Source organism: Mizuhopecten yessoensis, unplaced genomic scaffold (genome assembly GCF_002113885.1).
Source record: "Mizuhopecten yessoensis strain PY_sf001 unplaced genomic scaffold, ASM211388v2 scaffold2711.2, whole genome shotgun sequence".
Classification (NCBI taxonomy): Eukaryota; Metazoa; Mollusca; class Bivalvia; order Pectinida; family Pectinidae; genus Mizuhopecten; species Mizuhopecten yessoensis.
This window is the reverse complement of record NW_018485984.1, coordinates 724,790-742,693: the sequence shown is the minus strand read 5'-3', so window position 1 is coordinate 742,693 and position 17,904 is coordinate 724,790. Positions and strand designations below refer to the sequence as shown.

Below are 17,904 nucleotides of genomic sequence, written 5' to 3'. Positions count from 1 at the left end.
TTGTAATTGGTATGAAAGAATTAAAACATTAATTCTCTTCTTCATTATCGGTTTAAATTATTTAAGAAAGTAACACCTACACTCAAGTTGATTTTATATTCAAATTATTTGTTAATGTTGTATGTGGGGTATATTTGACACTCACGTTCCTGCAATACAAACTATAGCTAAGTGTTATGATACAGATTCATATTTTTGCGACAGCTCGTTTACAAGACTGGCTATTCATTGTTATTATCAATTATTGTAATGCTATAACTGATAACGATACAGGGAAATAAATCATAACCTAACCAAATTTGTATCAGAAACCCTCATCAGACATAGTAGATAGTAACTATCTAGTTACCTACTGTCTGTGTAGTACTCTAGTCTAATATATCTAGTTATGATACATATTTATATGTCTGGGTCAAATTGTTTCTAATTGAAACAGTCACAACAGGCGGACAACGTGTCGAAATTCTAAACTGACACTTAATGATGCGGGTGATACCCTTGACAATTTAAGGTACTTTATCTTATATGTATGATATAATTAATTACGTGTTATATTTTTGTTATTAAACAATGGTTTGTCAGTTTTGATTCGTTTGATCATACCATGATATCGTTATTGTGTACCCTTAAGTAGTTTGTGCATTTACATTTGTAGAATACCCAATCAACAAACAAGGTGTGGAATAGTTGTATAAGTAGCCTGTTAAAGTTCACTTTCGCTTTATTAACCCATTATGGTATTTGTTTAATATGTACCTGACGTATGTACTCATATCTAACCGTTGATTTGTTTTCCTATTTGTAAATTCACTAGGTTGTTTCAGTGTATATATATCCTATGGGGACATAGATATATCAATTCTCAATCAGTTAAGTAAAACAGTTTCAAATATAAAACGCATCAATCACTATTTGACAGAAAGGCAAACGCCTGCGACTTATTTTGCCAAGTTGTCTTCTCATACAATAAATAAGGGGAGATAATATTTTGATTTCGACAGCAGAGTTAATCGAAGCGTGTTACTACAAACCTTTTCACAGTTAGTAAAGGAAATAGCAATCACACCCTCTAGCCTTATTAAAGGGTCTCGACATTCTATAAGTACACAACTGTCAGTCGGATGTAACGTTAGAATGTACCCGGAATGAAATGTATTTAACTCTAAAACACTGGCGTGAAAAAGTCACGACATCTTACGCGATTTTGTGACTTCTGTTTAAATTCTCATTAATATTTATCATATGTCAACCGTGAACCTTCAATCATCAAAGTAATGAAGAACAACTGACGGAAGAATGATACAATATCACTTTGTATAACATGCTATTACTTGATTTGAGTCCCGGTACATAACTTGGTTACTGATTTAAGGTATGGATGGAATGTCGTGAAAGTACATAAGACACATACTCGTTTTATCAATATCATTGTAAAGATTTGGTATGAAAGACACATCCTTTTTGTGTGTTGTATGTCAGTCAAATTGTTTTGAAATGATAAATCTGACCATGTATCAAATGTAAGGAAAGCTAAAGATTGTTTGTTTTACATAAATAATTTCTGTTGATGTATTAACCAAAGTAAAATGTGAACTAGCATTCAGTTGTTTATTGATGACATCACATTTACAGTATTTTCTTCCTCGGCTACTTATCCAATAAGTTAATGTTGTAGCATCATTGGGTCAGCAAATATCAATACCTTTCGCTCCATTATGAAATATCATTTTCAAAAGACTTCTCTTGAAAAGACACCTTTCGATGCGTTTGATGGAGTTTCGCTTGTTCGAAGTTTTAATATTTTGGAAAAAAATCAATATTTTTTGTTTTGAAATTCAAAGGGTCAAATTTGGGACTTATTTATAGCCATCCTAGCATATTTGGTTTTCTGGAATTGTCAACGTTCAGTATAAGAATTAAAGGCGAATTTCTTTAACTTATAAGCCTGAACATCGCTTTATAAAAAAATCCTATCTTTTATATCTGAGGGACATTATTCAAAGTCTGAATGCCTGTTCGGAAATATGAAAAAGCTCCTCGGCGATTATAACCGCTGGAGTGTTTCCTCTTTTAAGAGGCAAACAAAAGGAAAAACAACCAGTGCAAATGCTTCCAAGGGAGATAATCAGCAACCCTTAAACAAACGATTATGTTACTCGTATTGTACTTGTCCTAACAAAATGTAAGCTTAATTCCGATTTCAAAACTGACTCAGAAACACAAAGTTCAAAATATTTCCTCGGAACATAACATAAAACATTTCCTTTATTTCAATGTATTGCATTAATTGTGTATATTTAGTGTTTTATGCAGAATGATTCAGTAAAAGTTTTTAAATGATAATTCTACCAAATTGGGCATGAACAATAAGCAGTGGACACTGTTCTGACAAATGCTTTTTACTAGGAACGTATTTTCGACTTGAATATTAATAACGTCGTGTGCATAGTCTTATATGAGAAGGTGTGATGTCAACTTTTTAATTTTTTACCCTAATGGAATGTTACTAAAGGTCGGCTAGTAGAACGACACTTGGCGGTATATACATCCTGGCTGTGCTTCCTCTCGCTCATAGAATCCCATTTATCGCTGCCAAGATTGGCCCTTCTGGATCTGTCTAAGGAAACAAGTATCTCGCACCTGTACCATGCTTGACGCGCTCATTAATTGTACTGTCAGGCCGTCATCCCGCGGTCAAGGAATGAAATAGTTAACACATCTGGCATGTATAAAGTTTTACTAGGAGAAAATAAAGTGCGTCTGTGCGCTTGTAATGTGTCGAAATATGTTGACTTTTGACTAAAATTTTGTTGAAATTGATGATAGCGCGCTTCCAAAATGACAATCTTCCATAATCCTTATATCCCTGTCTTCCATAACCTGTCGGCTATGGCGTGAAGTGGTGTTTTATCATCGCCTTGTTATCGCTGTGTCCTGCCAGTTAAAAACACTATCGCCGCGTCTTCTTAATATTATTTAATATACAGTGATAATATGGTTGTTTACGAACTCTAGGTGATTCTACATGTAGTATATACTGTTGGTGTTTGTGTATCACCAAGATTTTGTCCCCGTTTGTAAAACAATTGTTTTGATTTTCAAGTAATATTGAAACATTTATAATAAACAGCAAGTCTTAATCCACAAATCTCATTATGTATCCATATATAATACAATGAAGTAGCTTTCTATTTCCGGATATAAACGTAGGACAGATTGTTTTTATGTTCCATATTCAAGATATGTAACAGACACAATTTTATATACAACCCATCGGTTATCAATAACCTTCAACGGATAATGTAAAATAATGCTTAATGTGCATGCGTCATAGCTTTCAATGTGTAATAAAAATCAACGTTATTCAACGTCTATGAAGCAATTAAAACGCATGGATGCAAATAATATCCTTAACCATGGGGTTTACATGGGACACTAAGGGTAATCAACAGGTATTTTGAAATACCATTGTTACTAATTAACTGCATTATAGTATGTGTATGTATCAGATGAAACAATAGTTATGTGAAGAGAAACGTCACTTCAATCGCGGATTTGCATCATGGTGGTCGAGTGCCTGTTCAGGAGGAATACGTTTTTCACTGGAATCGTTCTTTGAAGTAGAACCTGTTAATTAACATTAATGCATTCTTATATAATTTAATAAAAAAAAAACATGGCGGCTTCGCCAGCATATTTTAAAATACCGTTTAGATTATAAATTCGCCATATCTGAAAGTATACATAACAAGGAAATTGATGCGATTTCTTCCCTTGCCAAACTTACTGGATCAAAACAAGACAAGCTTCTCTGCTTGCTATTGGTGATTTTCCAGTAACGACACACAACTTTCATTTCTAACAATACGTCGACTGAGTTATTATTGTTTGAATTTCTGCTGAGCTGTTGTTATAAACCCACACAAATATACTTTAAATGTGTAATTCAGCACTATCTCTCTACCAGATTAGGTATTCCCCAATACCTCATTGTGATGATCTGTGTGTGTGTGAGTGTGACAGTTCCCCCTGCCCTATGTGGGTGATATGTGTTCAGAAATGAAAGGTCCTGATTTATAGAACTTCTTACCTATATATTCCTAGCAGGACATAAATCTCCAAACCAATAAAACCCACACATAAACCTACCACATCGAAACATTAAACAATCGGAACCTTGTATAAGGCGCCACACCATAATTCATCTCTCTTAGGCTGGTTTCATTAAAGTATAATTTAAAATACTGTACGTGTTAATATTTTGGTGTAATTAGATAGGGAATGTTTTTTATAAATAGATTGTGTGTAGTAAATATTTGCTACACACAATAATCCTTCAGTTTTCTTTCCGTCTTTTTTAAGATTTGAATTTCAAGAAATTATTTAAGGCGATTTTGGCGTAACCTAACCTATATTAGTTTTGGCGTTACCGTTAAAGAATAAGGAATCACTTTATGTTCGTATGTTGTTTTACCTTAGGAAAACATGCAATGCTAAAGCACTGATACTCGGAATAAAGTAAATGTGTTTTGGATAAGAGAGTAATGTAACCCAAAACTATGATGACTTAACAGTATCTATGTCTTATGCCCTTTATTTTTGTCGCCTCCATGTATACGTTGATACCACACATTCCATTCTAATATGAACGACTTCCTAACGGCATAGTCATGTATTTGGTTTAAATATTAATAAAACTTACGCGTAACTCAATAGCATCATTAAAACATAAAGCTATTTACGGTTTATTAAATGATATATAAAAAGTCAACTGAAATAATTAGAATTCAATTCGAGAAATTTTAAATTGTTTAAATAAATAAAATGTTATTGCATATTAAGGATTTTTATTTTTTTAACAATTCCCAAATGTAAAAGACATATATTAATTGTAAATACTAAAATACATATATAAAGCTATAACTATATATACTTCAGTTTATATATTTAGTTTTGATGATGATAGATTGTATGAGGTCTCAAATAATAAATGAATAACAGCAACAACAATTTTAGGATACTTTCACAAAGTTCACTATGATAAATATGATCCTGTTATATATATTAAAAAGTGTTATCGAAAGATTAGGCAAGATGAGTGTTGGCTCTCTCCGTCTTCATCGTAAACTAATAGGTGTTAACAATCGACCTTATTACTAGGAATAAACTATAGGTTATTTATGCGTGGAAGATAGAGCAGCGAAACGACACATGTCGTGTTGTCTCGCCAAATGATCTATATATTGCTTCTGTCTTATTAATTATGACACGTTAACCTTAGACATTGGCAATATATCATTATAAACAAGAATCATCTTCCATATTGTCCTCAGCGTACACTTCCAACCGGGTCAGGATTTCTTCAAGATGGCTAATCATGCAATAGTTCTCCGGGAGTATTTACCTAAGATAGGGGTCCCTTATCGCACAGTCAGTGTGTATATGTCGCTTTACTGTCTTGTTTTATTTTTGCCCCATTCCGATTTTTTTGTCGTCTGCACTACAGTGCTTAACTGCACTTTATCAGCCGTTATGTGTATCAGCGGTACTTTACGGCAGGGTTGATGGTATTCCGGGCCAAAATGTCACCTGATCACTGCACATGGAGGATTTAGCGTACAACATATGGGAAGCTGTCTTCTGTACCTACCGCAATATTTCCTGAAGCCAAAATGTCTTTTTTTTTGTAATTTAGCACTGCGATAACTCACCGATACTGGATTTTCACAAGAAATGCTTCAGATTGATTTTTCACGAAAGATCTGCCATTGATTATTTTTATTTCCCTGTGCTCGCTGTAGACTATCAGTGTAAAAATATTTCTCATTAATTACCATCTCCTCTTTAGCATATTTAATTTTAGTGTCAACATATTAAGATGTAATGGTTCAATGCAACGCTAGATTATTGATGTGCATTATCATCAGTTCAAAGCCATATTTTTTGGAATCTAGCAATATGCAGTGTGTTGCTGGAGGCGGAGAACAAAAAATAATCTAATGCATCAAGCCTTTTTGCTAAATTGCCTTCTTGGAGGTGGGGGTTAGCAAAGACCTCCAGCATTGTGCAATGGCACAGAGACAAAGGAAATAAGAGAGCGAAACAGAATCACCTTCAAAATTAGGCCTGCAACAAAATATAGCAATGGAATACAATTATTATATAATATTAATAATAGATTTCATTATCGTGTCCTTTAGATATGTTATAGGATCATAATATAGCAACATGTTGACACCTTTTTGTTTTGTTTTGCTAAACACGTTGTTAACCGTTTAAGCATCAATTGCTCCGATATGTTTGACGTGCTATCCCAAAATAGCAGTAGCTAATGGTATTCGAGATATACGTATCACTGTATTATGATGTTTAATAAGTATTTCCGTGAAAATGAAAACACAAACAATTCCAGACAATAGCAGATGTAATATTTTATTTACTGTTTTTGTATTCAGTGGTTTTTTTTTATCTTTCTTAAACAATTGTTAAACCCTACAACTACTAAATGACGAAAGCAACGGGACAATTTCTTAACAAATAAACCTCACATTACCAGTATTTATTTATGAATCCCTGTTTGACAATATTAAATGTATGTACTAAATTATTAAATTTGTATTTTCTTTCGATAAAAATAAATATTTCAGTGTACACCTAGTACCCTGCAACACTTGTCTAACAAGCTGGTTGATTTGTAGGTCATATTGTGCTAGACTGGGATATATATATATTGGGAGATCACGTCTTTTAGACTGAGTATTTAACCCAAAGTTGATGTTTCACAATTATCACTGATTACCAGACAGTCTGTGTGTAGATCTAGTTTCGTCCCATGCTATTAGAGTTACTATTTGAATTCGTTACATAATCGTAAGCTGGCCATATGTAACATAGCAATATATACACCCTTGTTTCATCATAGTAAATGATAAGATCGCTTTACAAGCAAAACACGAACTTTCGTCTGGCGATGAAAGTTATGTTATACATTTACTAAATATAACTGCACACGGTGATCATGCTTCTGACAATTGAGTCGAGTTATTTATAGGATATCTAGCCAAGTAGGTCATATCATAATGTCCATTAATGTCCCACTATATTAAAGACCGATGTTTATCTTTCGAAAGAAGGTCAATTATGCGAACAGAAATAATAACTTTGCAATTGTTTGAAAACAAAACATCGTTCTGGTGAAACTTGTTTTTGAAACGTTTAGTTCATTGAATGTGTTCTTGATTACTCAGCATATGAAGATTTGTCCCACGAAAATGGAACAGGCACGTGTATAAATGTATGTAAATATACCTTATAGGTTGCAAATGTACATCTTTAAAATAGCTTTATCTGTTCTAGATACCTTTGCATTGCGAACTTCTTATCATTCCTTTAAATGTTTAAATATAAATAATTGTTGTCTCAAATCAAATCGCCGACTCATGGTTGTGGATGGGCCTTTAAAGTCATCTGTACATTTGATGGTTGGAGCGCTCAAAATATTTCCTTTAATACATTTTATAAATGTCATTTATTACAACTGTCATGAGATACAAGCGTCAATTTCTCACGTTACACGTCTCAACGTCAGCCATCTATTCTATGTATTTAATATGAAATTTATATGTTTACTCTAAAGAGCTCTCAACTGCCTACAACACTTTTATCCGAGTTGTCAGATAGTGTCAAACGAAATGAGCCATGGAAGATCCTTGGTAGATGTTTGACCTAAACAAATACATCTCGTCTTACCTTCGTATTGTCCGAGCATTGAAGGAAAATCCCTGTTCTGTCAATGATATATAAATATTTGTAAATGACGATTTAAGCGGCGTGCTTCAAAACTGAAATATGTTCGTCGTTCTGGTCAATTAAGCAAGTGACTATGGAAAAAAAGATTCTATATGCCCCGTGGAATATCTGTAAACTCGTCAAATAAGGTGTTATGTGTCAAAGACAAGGTGTTTGAAAAGAAATGAACATAGAATGAGATGAATTGAGGTTCTGATCTGTTGTGATTCTACAGAAGTAGAATTCGTTAATCATTAAATGCCGCTGTAGGCTTGGTTGTCCATAACAGCGATCAGAGTGTAGCATATTGTAAAAGCGAACGGAACTATGGCTATGATGAAGGAGCTGCAGTAATCATTTCGTTTTACTTTTAATGTTTTTATTTAATTCACTTATATAACCTAATTACAACTTCATAATCAATTGTGAAATTATGAGAACTTGCATAAAAAAAAATCAAAAAACTGTGAAACATATTTATTTTATAAATACAAACTTGTTCAGTAAATGAAGCATTATAAAACTAATAGTTGGAATTCAGAATTCATTGATTAATACCAATAACAAATAAACGGTCAAAATACGCTAGTTTCAGTATTAAAACAAAAACATCATATTAGAGACTACCGTTATTCATAACTACCCCATGCCCCCGCCCCGCCCTCCGAACAAAAAAATGTAACAGAGCCTGACAGGGCACAATGGTAGACAGCATTAAGGCGAAAAGCACCTCCACTGCTGATTTGCATGTATGAATTTAAAACTAAGGAGTCCTATCAAATAATACTTATGCAGATATCTTCAATAAAATAAAAGAAGTTGAGACATTTGTAAAATTTGATTGTGAAACATGTATGCACATAGGAATGCAAACAATAATTAAACAAGTTATAATATCAGATAATTGTTACAACGGGTTTAGTTTGCTGATAAAACATTTGTATATGAATTACGCAAGGATTTTACCGTAGGTAATCACATTAATTATATCAGTCCTGTAACATACACCACACACAGTACATATATAGTATCGCAGGTATGTTACGTTAATTGCTAATTAGTTTGATAAATCGACATTAATTAAACCCTGGTAATTTATTAGTATGTTAGCAAATATCAGTTGATTGTAAAAAGACGCATTATCTGGAATTAGTTGTGGTTTTAATACTGATTGTGAATCGTTAAGTATAGTATGCTGTGTCCCAAAGCACCTAAGCACCTACTACAATGTGAATACAACGTGTGTATGAATAAAGGCTATCGTAAATGGTTACATATCGTGATCAGTATAAACAATAGGTCTTGTATTTACATAATACTCAACATGTACTCTGAACACGACAACGTAAATACACAACCAAATATTTCTTGTAGATCATTCGGTACACATGTCTGCTGATATTTCTCTCACTGACATAAAATTTCATGAAAACACGATATATATATAAAGAAAGCCCCGAAAGGCCAAGAGGTGAATACTTGTTTTTTTTTCAGGACACGAAAACTCGGAACGATATAGTAGGTAGTTCGTAAACGTTTCTGAACATTTCATTATATATACAGTAAGAATCAACAGAATACGACCCTTAAACCAAGTGTCGCACGCGAGGCTGTTATTTCGCTGTCAGGTCACCTCAGTTTCCAAAGTCAAAATCACATAGAGCCTATCATTTAACCCCGACTATTTCATCGTTTTGTTCCGTGCTAGTCGGGGGCAGGTCGAAAGCAAATGATCATTGAAACTGAAAATTGCCCTCATAGAACAAGACACTGTAGGCACTTTAAATGGTGTCTCGACTGTAAGACAATTCGACAAACGATGATAGAATAACAATTTACGATGTATCTTTTTTCAGTTTATATTTTTGTTGTTGCGAAAACCACTACTTATATTCCGGGTTTAATTTTTCTTTATCACCATGTCGACATCGATATCTCATATTCGATCGATCCCGGCAATGATACAATTATACAGACGCAGAACAAACCTATGTGTTTTCACCTTAGGTGACTTGGCTACTGTGTACCACAATGGGTCTGGGTGACTCGCTAGCCTGGCCTCTAACACTGTCTGACTGCGTCACGTTGGACCATAACTTACCTGTAATTACCACATATTAGTGTGTCTATTTACAGCTTACCTGGTAGTTACAGTGTTAGGAGACATGAGTACGTTTGAAGTATAATTCTAGTGATAAATTGTATAGATACTACTTGGTTTTCTACAGACATTCACACATTATATATAATCTTTAGCCGCTGTATATACATTAAAAAGATCTTCTCCACCTTAAGTATCCAGGACACTAATATTGACCATTAAAATATTCTTAAAATATTATCATAGGTATTAGATCTTTCACTCAAATGCTTAAATATTTTCAACAGGATTTCCAACCACATCCATATCAATTGACGACTTCATGAAGATGACTTTATTCTTTGTTTCAATTTTGCCATCTGAATCATACTGAAATAATTCGAATTTCAATATAGCTTCAGAATCGTAAATTCTGCAAGGTTATAATTAACATGAAATAAACTTATATTTGTGTGTGCGATTATAAGGGAGATAACACATTTATTTATTTGTAATCCGAGACCCACGTATTTTTCAATTCATAAAGCAGCGGTACGATCTGAGAAGAGAGGACCTGCAAGCAGCAGTGCTGTTATTTATGTTGCTATTGCCATGTGAATATAGATATTCATTAAAATGTTGAAATGTACTAAAAATAAATAATAAATCTAAAGCAAACAAACGTGACTTGAATTGCAATAATTTCAAATCTTCAAAAATTTCATTTTTGTATTCACACATATTCCTTTATCTTCTATTTATTTGAGTTATCCCTCTTGCAAGTCAGAGTTTGTTCATTGAAATTGTCATTCTACTCTAGGTCGGCAATTCAATAATCCAGCGTGGTACATCTATATTGTCCGTTGGACTATCAAACAAAATTCCGTTTATTGCATTCATATACTAATGTCAACAGCCTATGACACATGTACATATCCCTATAAAGGATGATGTATTTACTCAAAATCAAATACCTTCATCTTACAAGGGGATTACTGAATCATCTGGGGCGGATTTCCGTCATTACTTTTATTATTTTAATATGTGTCAAGTAAGGTCAAAGTCACACCGTTGCTTTTTTATGAGAGAAAATATGATTTATTTCTCATAAAGAAGCAGATGTATGCTATTATGTCAAGTAAGGTCAAAGACACGTCTTTGGCTTTCAAAGGAGACAAGATTATTGTTAAACAGCTGGGGTCCATGACAACCATAACGATAACAACTCGTGACAATTTTAGGTCAATAAGATTAACACAATTGTACTATTTTTTTATTTATCCCTTAAGATGTAAATCGAAATGAAATTGTGAAATAAAATCTGTAAAAAGATCCGTGTTTAACATCTCTGCCCTCTGATTTCCAGATGTTACTCTCTTTTAAGTTCTCTGCACCCATGAACAAAATGCCATGACAAAATCGATGGCACGCGTTGAACTATTTGATAAGACTCAGGTAAAAAACACAGCTGACGAATTACTAGGCTTATACCCGTCCTTTGAAGATTATAGAGAACGTTTAATGAGTGTTACAGCTGAGATTTCGGGGGTGACTATCACCGTGATTTTCGATTAGGTCAATCACCATTTCTGGCGTAGTAACCTTAACGCCATTACAGTTCTAACGCCATATCATAACATTTGTAATTACTGAACGTTTATAGCCGTTGTCTCTTTCATCTCCTTGAATTATAATTCAAATTTTATCAATAAATACAATATATAAGAATAAGACATTGTTAAACAAATAATGAAACATTCAATTAGCTTAACACTGCATTTATGTAGTATCAAGTATACTAAGGAAAGGGCATGTATACGATATGCCTGTTGCCCTGTTCCGATTGCACTTAAGATCTGTACAATAAAATATTCAGAAACAGAAACTGCATTAAATTCAGAGGCAGTGTCAAAATATCGAAATACATAACTGTAATGAACTAAGATACAGTGTTTGATTTGTCTGTAATCCTCTTCACGAAATTAGGAAGATTTCCCCAAGCAAATGCATTTTAGTGCTCACATAAATGAATAAGTGTTCGTGTAACAACGTTTAACATAGACTCTGAGCCTTGTATGTCAATTATTTTATGACACAGTGTCATAACACGGTATGGTTACCACAGACATCGGGTTGACTTTCATTAGTTAGAGACTGGTAGCGGTGTGAAGTTTATGTTGTCGGCTTTCATAAAATTATCACCTTTTTGATTCTCAAAAATTAGGATTACGAGTGTAAACATTCTTGTGGCAACACTTTGGTCGTTACTAACTATTATTATTCATTGTATATATATCTCGAACAATATTAAACTGTAAATCATAATGGAAGTTAGTTTGACTTTGTTTGGTGTTAAAGTAAAATGAAATACATTTTTGGACAAAATAAAAAATAAATAAAAAATGTGGATCATTATCTTAAATCATCACTTCAGGATATCATCAATAAAAAAATAATTATTTATATTAATAGATATAATAGCCTTCATAGATGTTTACTTATAAATACTCTTGTCATCACATATCACAAATGTATCTTCAATCAGTGTAAGACATTCACAGAAACAAAAAAAAAGAATTGTAAAGTACAATTTATATTACAGGAAAGCCATTCATCAGTAAAGAATGAGCTTATGAGATTACAAGGCGTGTAATCGATTCTATACATTTACTTTTTTTTCTATTTGCATGATGTATTGCGTCGCTTAGATAATATAATTTTCTTGTAATGCAGTAGTGTAAAATAATGCATACATCTTGTTATATTGTAACCCAACATAATACATTTATCTTGATATGAATCAGGAGCAAAGCTGTTGCGGAGGGAGAGAAACAACACTGCAACGTCTGTTATCGCGATGTAACGCGCGGTGATTCCCCTTCACACATCTGTATTCACTATCGATTAGGCATTCAGATTTTTTTCTGTTGTCATAAAAATATGTAGGTGCCATAACATCACACCTTTGCGATATAGAAAACTTGTATGACGAACAATAAATGTCAGAAGCCGAGACCATTGTGACAGCTCCCTGTGTCAGACTGAAAGCTCCTTAAGGTCTTACTAAGATTATGGAGGATATGGAAATATTTAAAAAAGAAAAATGTATATATATATATATATTAGTATTCCGTAGAAACAGCTTGACGTGCTATGATAACGAACACAGAACATGGAAAAATAAAATAGTCTTTGATCTTATTAATTGTCGGCTATTGTTGTCTGGCCCGCCAGAGCACATCACAATCAACAGAGTAGGGTCATAAACCTGTTACAAATGTTGGCGCCTTGTCAGTCGGGCTGTCGTTTTGACGAGATCTCGGTGCCGCGAGACTTGATGCGTGAATAGAAAATCGGATTGTATGATTCGCTGTCCATCATTTGTTATTATATCAAACATAGTAAAATTCCGACAGTTGATGAGTGGACAGAAATACCTGTTATAAAACTAACGTGATATGACGAGCTGTTGACATGAACGATTATATTATCACAATTTTGAGATAATCTAGACAACTACTTAGACGGATTCCAAACATTTACATAATAGTTTATTTTATATATAGTAACCTATCACACTGCCCTTTCCGGTATACATTCTTTAGATAGTTTTACATCAATGAAGAAAAATGAAACTACCATTCAGAATTTTTTTCTTTATATAATATGAAATATAATTTATTAGGATTATTTCCTTCATGTTAAAAGGAAATTATGTAATTTGGTTAATATTTTCAAAAAGGTTGAACGTAAATAGTTTGAAGCAACAGTTTAGGCCTGTGCATTTTTATCTTTATGATTACACAATATGAGGTATATTACCTCCCTTTTAACCTAATTGGTCATGATAATCATTAACCGCATTACCGTCTGTGTTAACTTTTGATATATCAACAAAACTATTAAAATGTATTTTAAGTGCATGAACTTACGGTACTGGTAACCTTTGATATTGTAATAAAACAATCAATATATTATGTTTAGCTTGCAAAAACTCTGATACTACCTTAATAGTAATGTAGATTTCTCATATTGAAATTATTTTATATCTTTCAGAAAATGCAGATGGCGAATCGAAAAGATCGAGAACATCCTACACACGGCACCAGACGCTTGAATTGGAGAAAGAGTTCCATTATAACAAATACCTCACAAGACGCAGACGAATCGAAATTGCGCATGCGCTGAATCTCACGGAACGACAAATAAAGATTTGGTTCCAAAATCGAAGAATGAAATGGAAAAAAGATCACAAACTCTCACATATAGCCAAAAACATGAACTTCTGTAATGCATTGGAAAAAGTGTCACAAGAGCGAGAACATAAGGGGACCTTGTGAATATGTCAGATAATAAATATACTCAAACTCTTAAGACGATGTGACATATCGCTTACTCACACAACCATTGACGTGTTCAATAGAACGTCATCACTTACGTCATTATCTATGGCGATAACGTCACGCAGATCCGGTTGATTCACGCCCATGTACTTGCTCTGCAACGACTGTGGAAAATCGAAGGATATTCGCAACGGATGGTCGCAAGATATTCGACACTGAGGAAAAGTCCCGGGTCCAGTTTAGAAAGAGTCTTTTAGGACGGTGTCGCCAATAATAACACTAAAACAGTATCCGATCAGTTATGTGGATCCTTTAGCATTTGGAAAGGTCCAATGAGCTATTTTAGTGTTCTTTTAAAACAAATATTGTATGAAAACAGATTATATCGACTAAATTAGATTAAAGGCGAATATTTGTGAACTATTTTCGTGTTCTTTTGAATCGAATAAATTATTAATGAAAGCAAATTTATCAGCGCTTAATTAGATAAAACTCAAATATTTGTAGCTAGGTTATTAATTATTTAAGTTCATTATGTTTGCTTATAAGATAAACGATTTCACATTTAACGGTGATTCATGACATAGTTTCAATATTCTACTATCGCGATTATCAGGGAAAGATTACCGACTGCTACATGCAAGTATGTTCATTGTCAATCATATGAATAAGGATTAGTACAATCAGGGGATGTTGCTAGATCGGCAGAGTATTTCAGTATTTTAACATAACATGTGTAGTATTTCAAGTCAATGTGGACGACACAGTAATTAACATGGAACAATTGCAGGGAAAACGAATGTGGAAAGTGTGTGTATGAGTTCAAAGTCGAGTGAGGTGAATGAATGGAATTTTGTATATGAAAATCCAGATATTGTAGTGCTTATTATGTTGGATGTGAGTAATGATATCGTACCGAATTAAAGGGACATATTTTGCAGTTCTGACAGAACACTGTCAATACAAAAAAACACTGATTACAAAATGTACAGGTTGCAATTCCTTCAAATTTCCACAGTGCAGCCGAGTGAAAATATTCGTGTTTTTTTTTATTATGTAGAGTAAAAAACGTTAAAATACATCTACACGATTTGACATTTTAGATATTTCCAAAGTGTGCCCCTTTAATGAATTTCGAAATTAGCTACTGAACATGTACATACTTTATATAACCTCGGTTTTCTTATCAGGGTAATGACGAGGATTATGTGTGAATTACGTAATAAATATATGCGTATTACGTAATTAATATTGAATACTTATAAATTGTAACTATGTATTTATGTAAGTAATTGTATCAATCGGCGATAAATATTTTCCGTTGATATGAGAATATTTTATTTAGCCACAATTCCAATCGTATCTGTGTCTGTTTCGTTATTTATGTCGTAATAGTCGAAATAGTGTTGGTCTTATTTTACATTTTCAAATTACAAAAAATATAAATATATAAATATATCTATATATTGTTTAGTGACTGAATTGATATACTTCTACAATCAAACTAAAGGAGAAACATTGCAGGTTGACGTTTCCCTGAGCTATATACATTTCACATAATGTTGTTAGCAACAATTTGAAGATGGATATTTAGGAAAAGGTTAAAGAGAGCTGATCTATTTATTTATATCATTTTTTTATCTGAAAGATAACAAGTTGTTATGCAACAACCGAAATAATAAAATGCTGAACTTGATACATGTTTTATATATATATGTGTTTCTACAATATCTTTTTCCATGATTCAGGACAACTTTCTGATACTATATTTCTTACTGTATGTTCATTACTTGGATTAAACGTGAACATTGTAAAGTATTCAAAAGAAAAAGAAGAAAACAAATGGCGCAAATTGACTAATCTTGCTACTGCCCTTTTTAAACTGAAGCCTGTACAAAGCAACACGAACCTTCTTGAAAATTAGTTTTAATTACGTTACATTGCAGTTCAATGTGCACAGAAATAAATTTGCTGATTTTCAAACAAACACATTTATAATTATATTTGAACTACAACATATGGACATCACGTATTTTTGCTCAATAATCCCAATAAAGAAATTCAATATAATACGTTTAATTTCCAATAGTTAAATTAAGAGTTTAACGTAAGAAATATATGTCTGATTTAATGTCTTTGAAAAGCACACAAATTGAATGAAACCGTAGAATAGAAATAACTTTAGTTTCATATTTCATTTAATTGTAATTCGTAGGAATTTTACTGCCTAGTTGTTAATTTGAAAATTAAATATGATGAATATAATTTATATTAAATGACTCATTTGAAGATATTTAAATCTCGTGACCTTCTACCTTCATACTGAGCATGTGTCCAATCATTATCATGTTATATATGCCATTTGTTCATTGTCAATTTCGGTAGCTATACTGCCAGTCGTATAACGTCAGCGTACGATTAATTTGGAATAAAAGATAATTTTAAGGAAAATTACTTTTGATTTCTAGTTGTTATTTTATAAGGGATATAGTTGTGGAGCTTGTAGAAAGTGTTTATATAGACATGGAATCATTAATGATATGCAGAATATTAGAAACCAATAGCATTCTTGCAACAAACCATTATAATCAACATGCATAGCTGAATACAAAACGGCATTGACAGGAAGTTGAAGTTGACTACAAAATACCACAAGGCATGCTTGAACCAACTAGTATTTAACTCATTCACCCCTGAAGTCAAATATGAGCTCTTCCAATTCAAAAGTTGGAATAGTTGAATTAATGCGACCTTACAATGCGAAAACAAAATGCATACCAACGAAGACCATGTGTAAGTGAAAGATATATCTTAATTCAAATTTACCTATAACAAATCTTGACAACAAACTTTACAATATTTTTCAAATAAAAGAAAATTTTGTCTATAAGTCAAATAACACATTTCCTTGCTGTCTTTCTGAGCTAAACATTTTGCTCAGAACCTTGATAAAGACAAACATATGCAAATAAGTGGGTCGTAAGACTTTATATTTGAACAGTCGTTTAAAATGAATTAATCAAGAGATGACATTTTCTATCAATTGTTTTATCAGTAGATTTGTTTGAATGCAAGGGGTATTTACTTACGATGTTTGAAGCTGTTTCTTAATATCTCTGTAAGACATCAACTGCGATAACTGATACGATAGGGATTACCGTAGTATTTCACTTAAAGTTCAGCGTCAATTATGTTAGCAAATGGGCTAAATGTTAACCATTTATTATATCTGCTTCATGCCTGTACTGATATATACATCCATGTCGATTTTACGTGATATTGTGCTAACATAAGCCTAACTTGTCCCCCTGATAAACGTGAGTATGTACAATCAACGCTCTTATAGAAAAAAGTAAATGAAAGTTATTTTTTCAGTTTTATCTGAATAACTCTTGCTAACTGTCGTCGTATTAAAGAATTTACACAATATCACGACTCGATTTGCAAACAAATCGCAAAATAATATTCGGGAACATTATAATACCTTGAATATTATTTTCGAGAGCTAAAGAATAATTTTACCAGATGGCTGCTTTAATATAGATTATAAATGTAATTTCTACCAATAAGAAAGGTTATTCAAACATCATCTTGAAATATCTAATGTCAGTCAGTAATTATAACAGTAGTAATCTGGTGAGGCCGTCGGCCAGGTAATTTGCCATTATACATTTCACTTATTGCACAGTTATG

The 17,904-nt window shown here is 32.8% G+C and overlaps 1 protein-coding gene across 2 annotated transcripts in view; it reads left to right on the top strand.

Annotated features, from left to right (window-relative positions):
- Positions 1–16,665, top strand: part of LOC110445095 (homeobox protein Hox-B4-like) — a 43,612-nt gene extending 26,947 nt beyond the window's left edge. For both annotated transcript variants that reach the window (XM_021489483.1, XM_021489484.1), the window contains one exon: positions 13,925–16,665. In XM_021489483.1, coding sequence (XP_021345158.1) covers positions 13,925–14,208 — 284 coding nt within the window. In that variant the 3' untranslated portion in view covers positions 14,209–16,665. The remainder of the gene's footprint in view (positions 1–13,924) is intronic.
- The last annotated feature ends 1,239 nt before the right edge of the window (positions 16,666–17,904 follow it).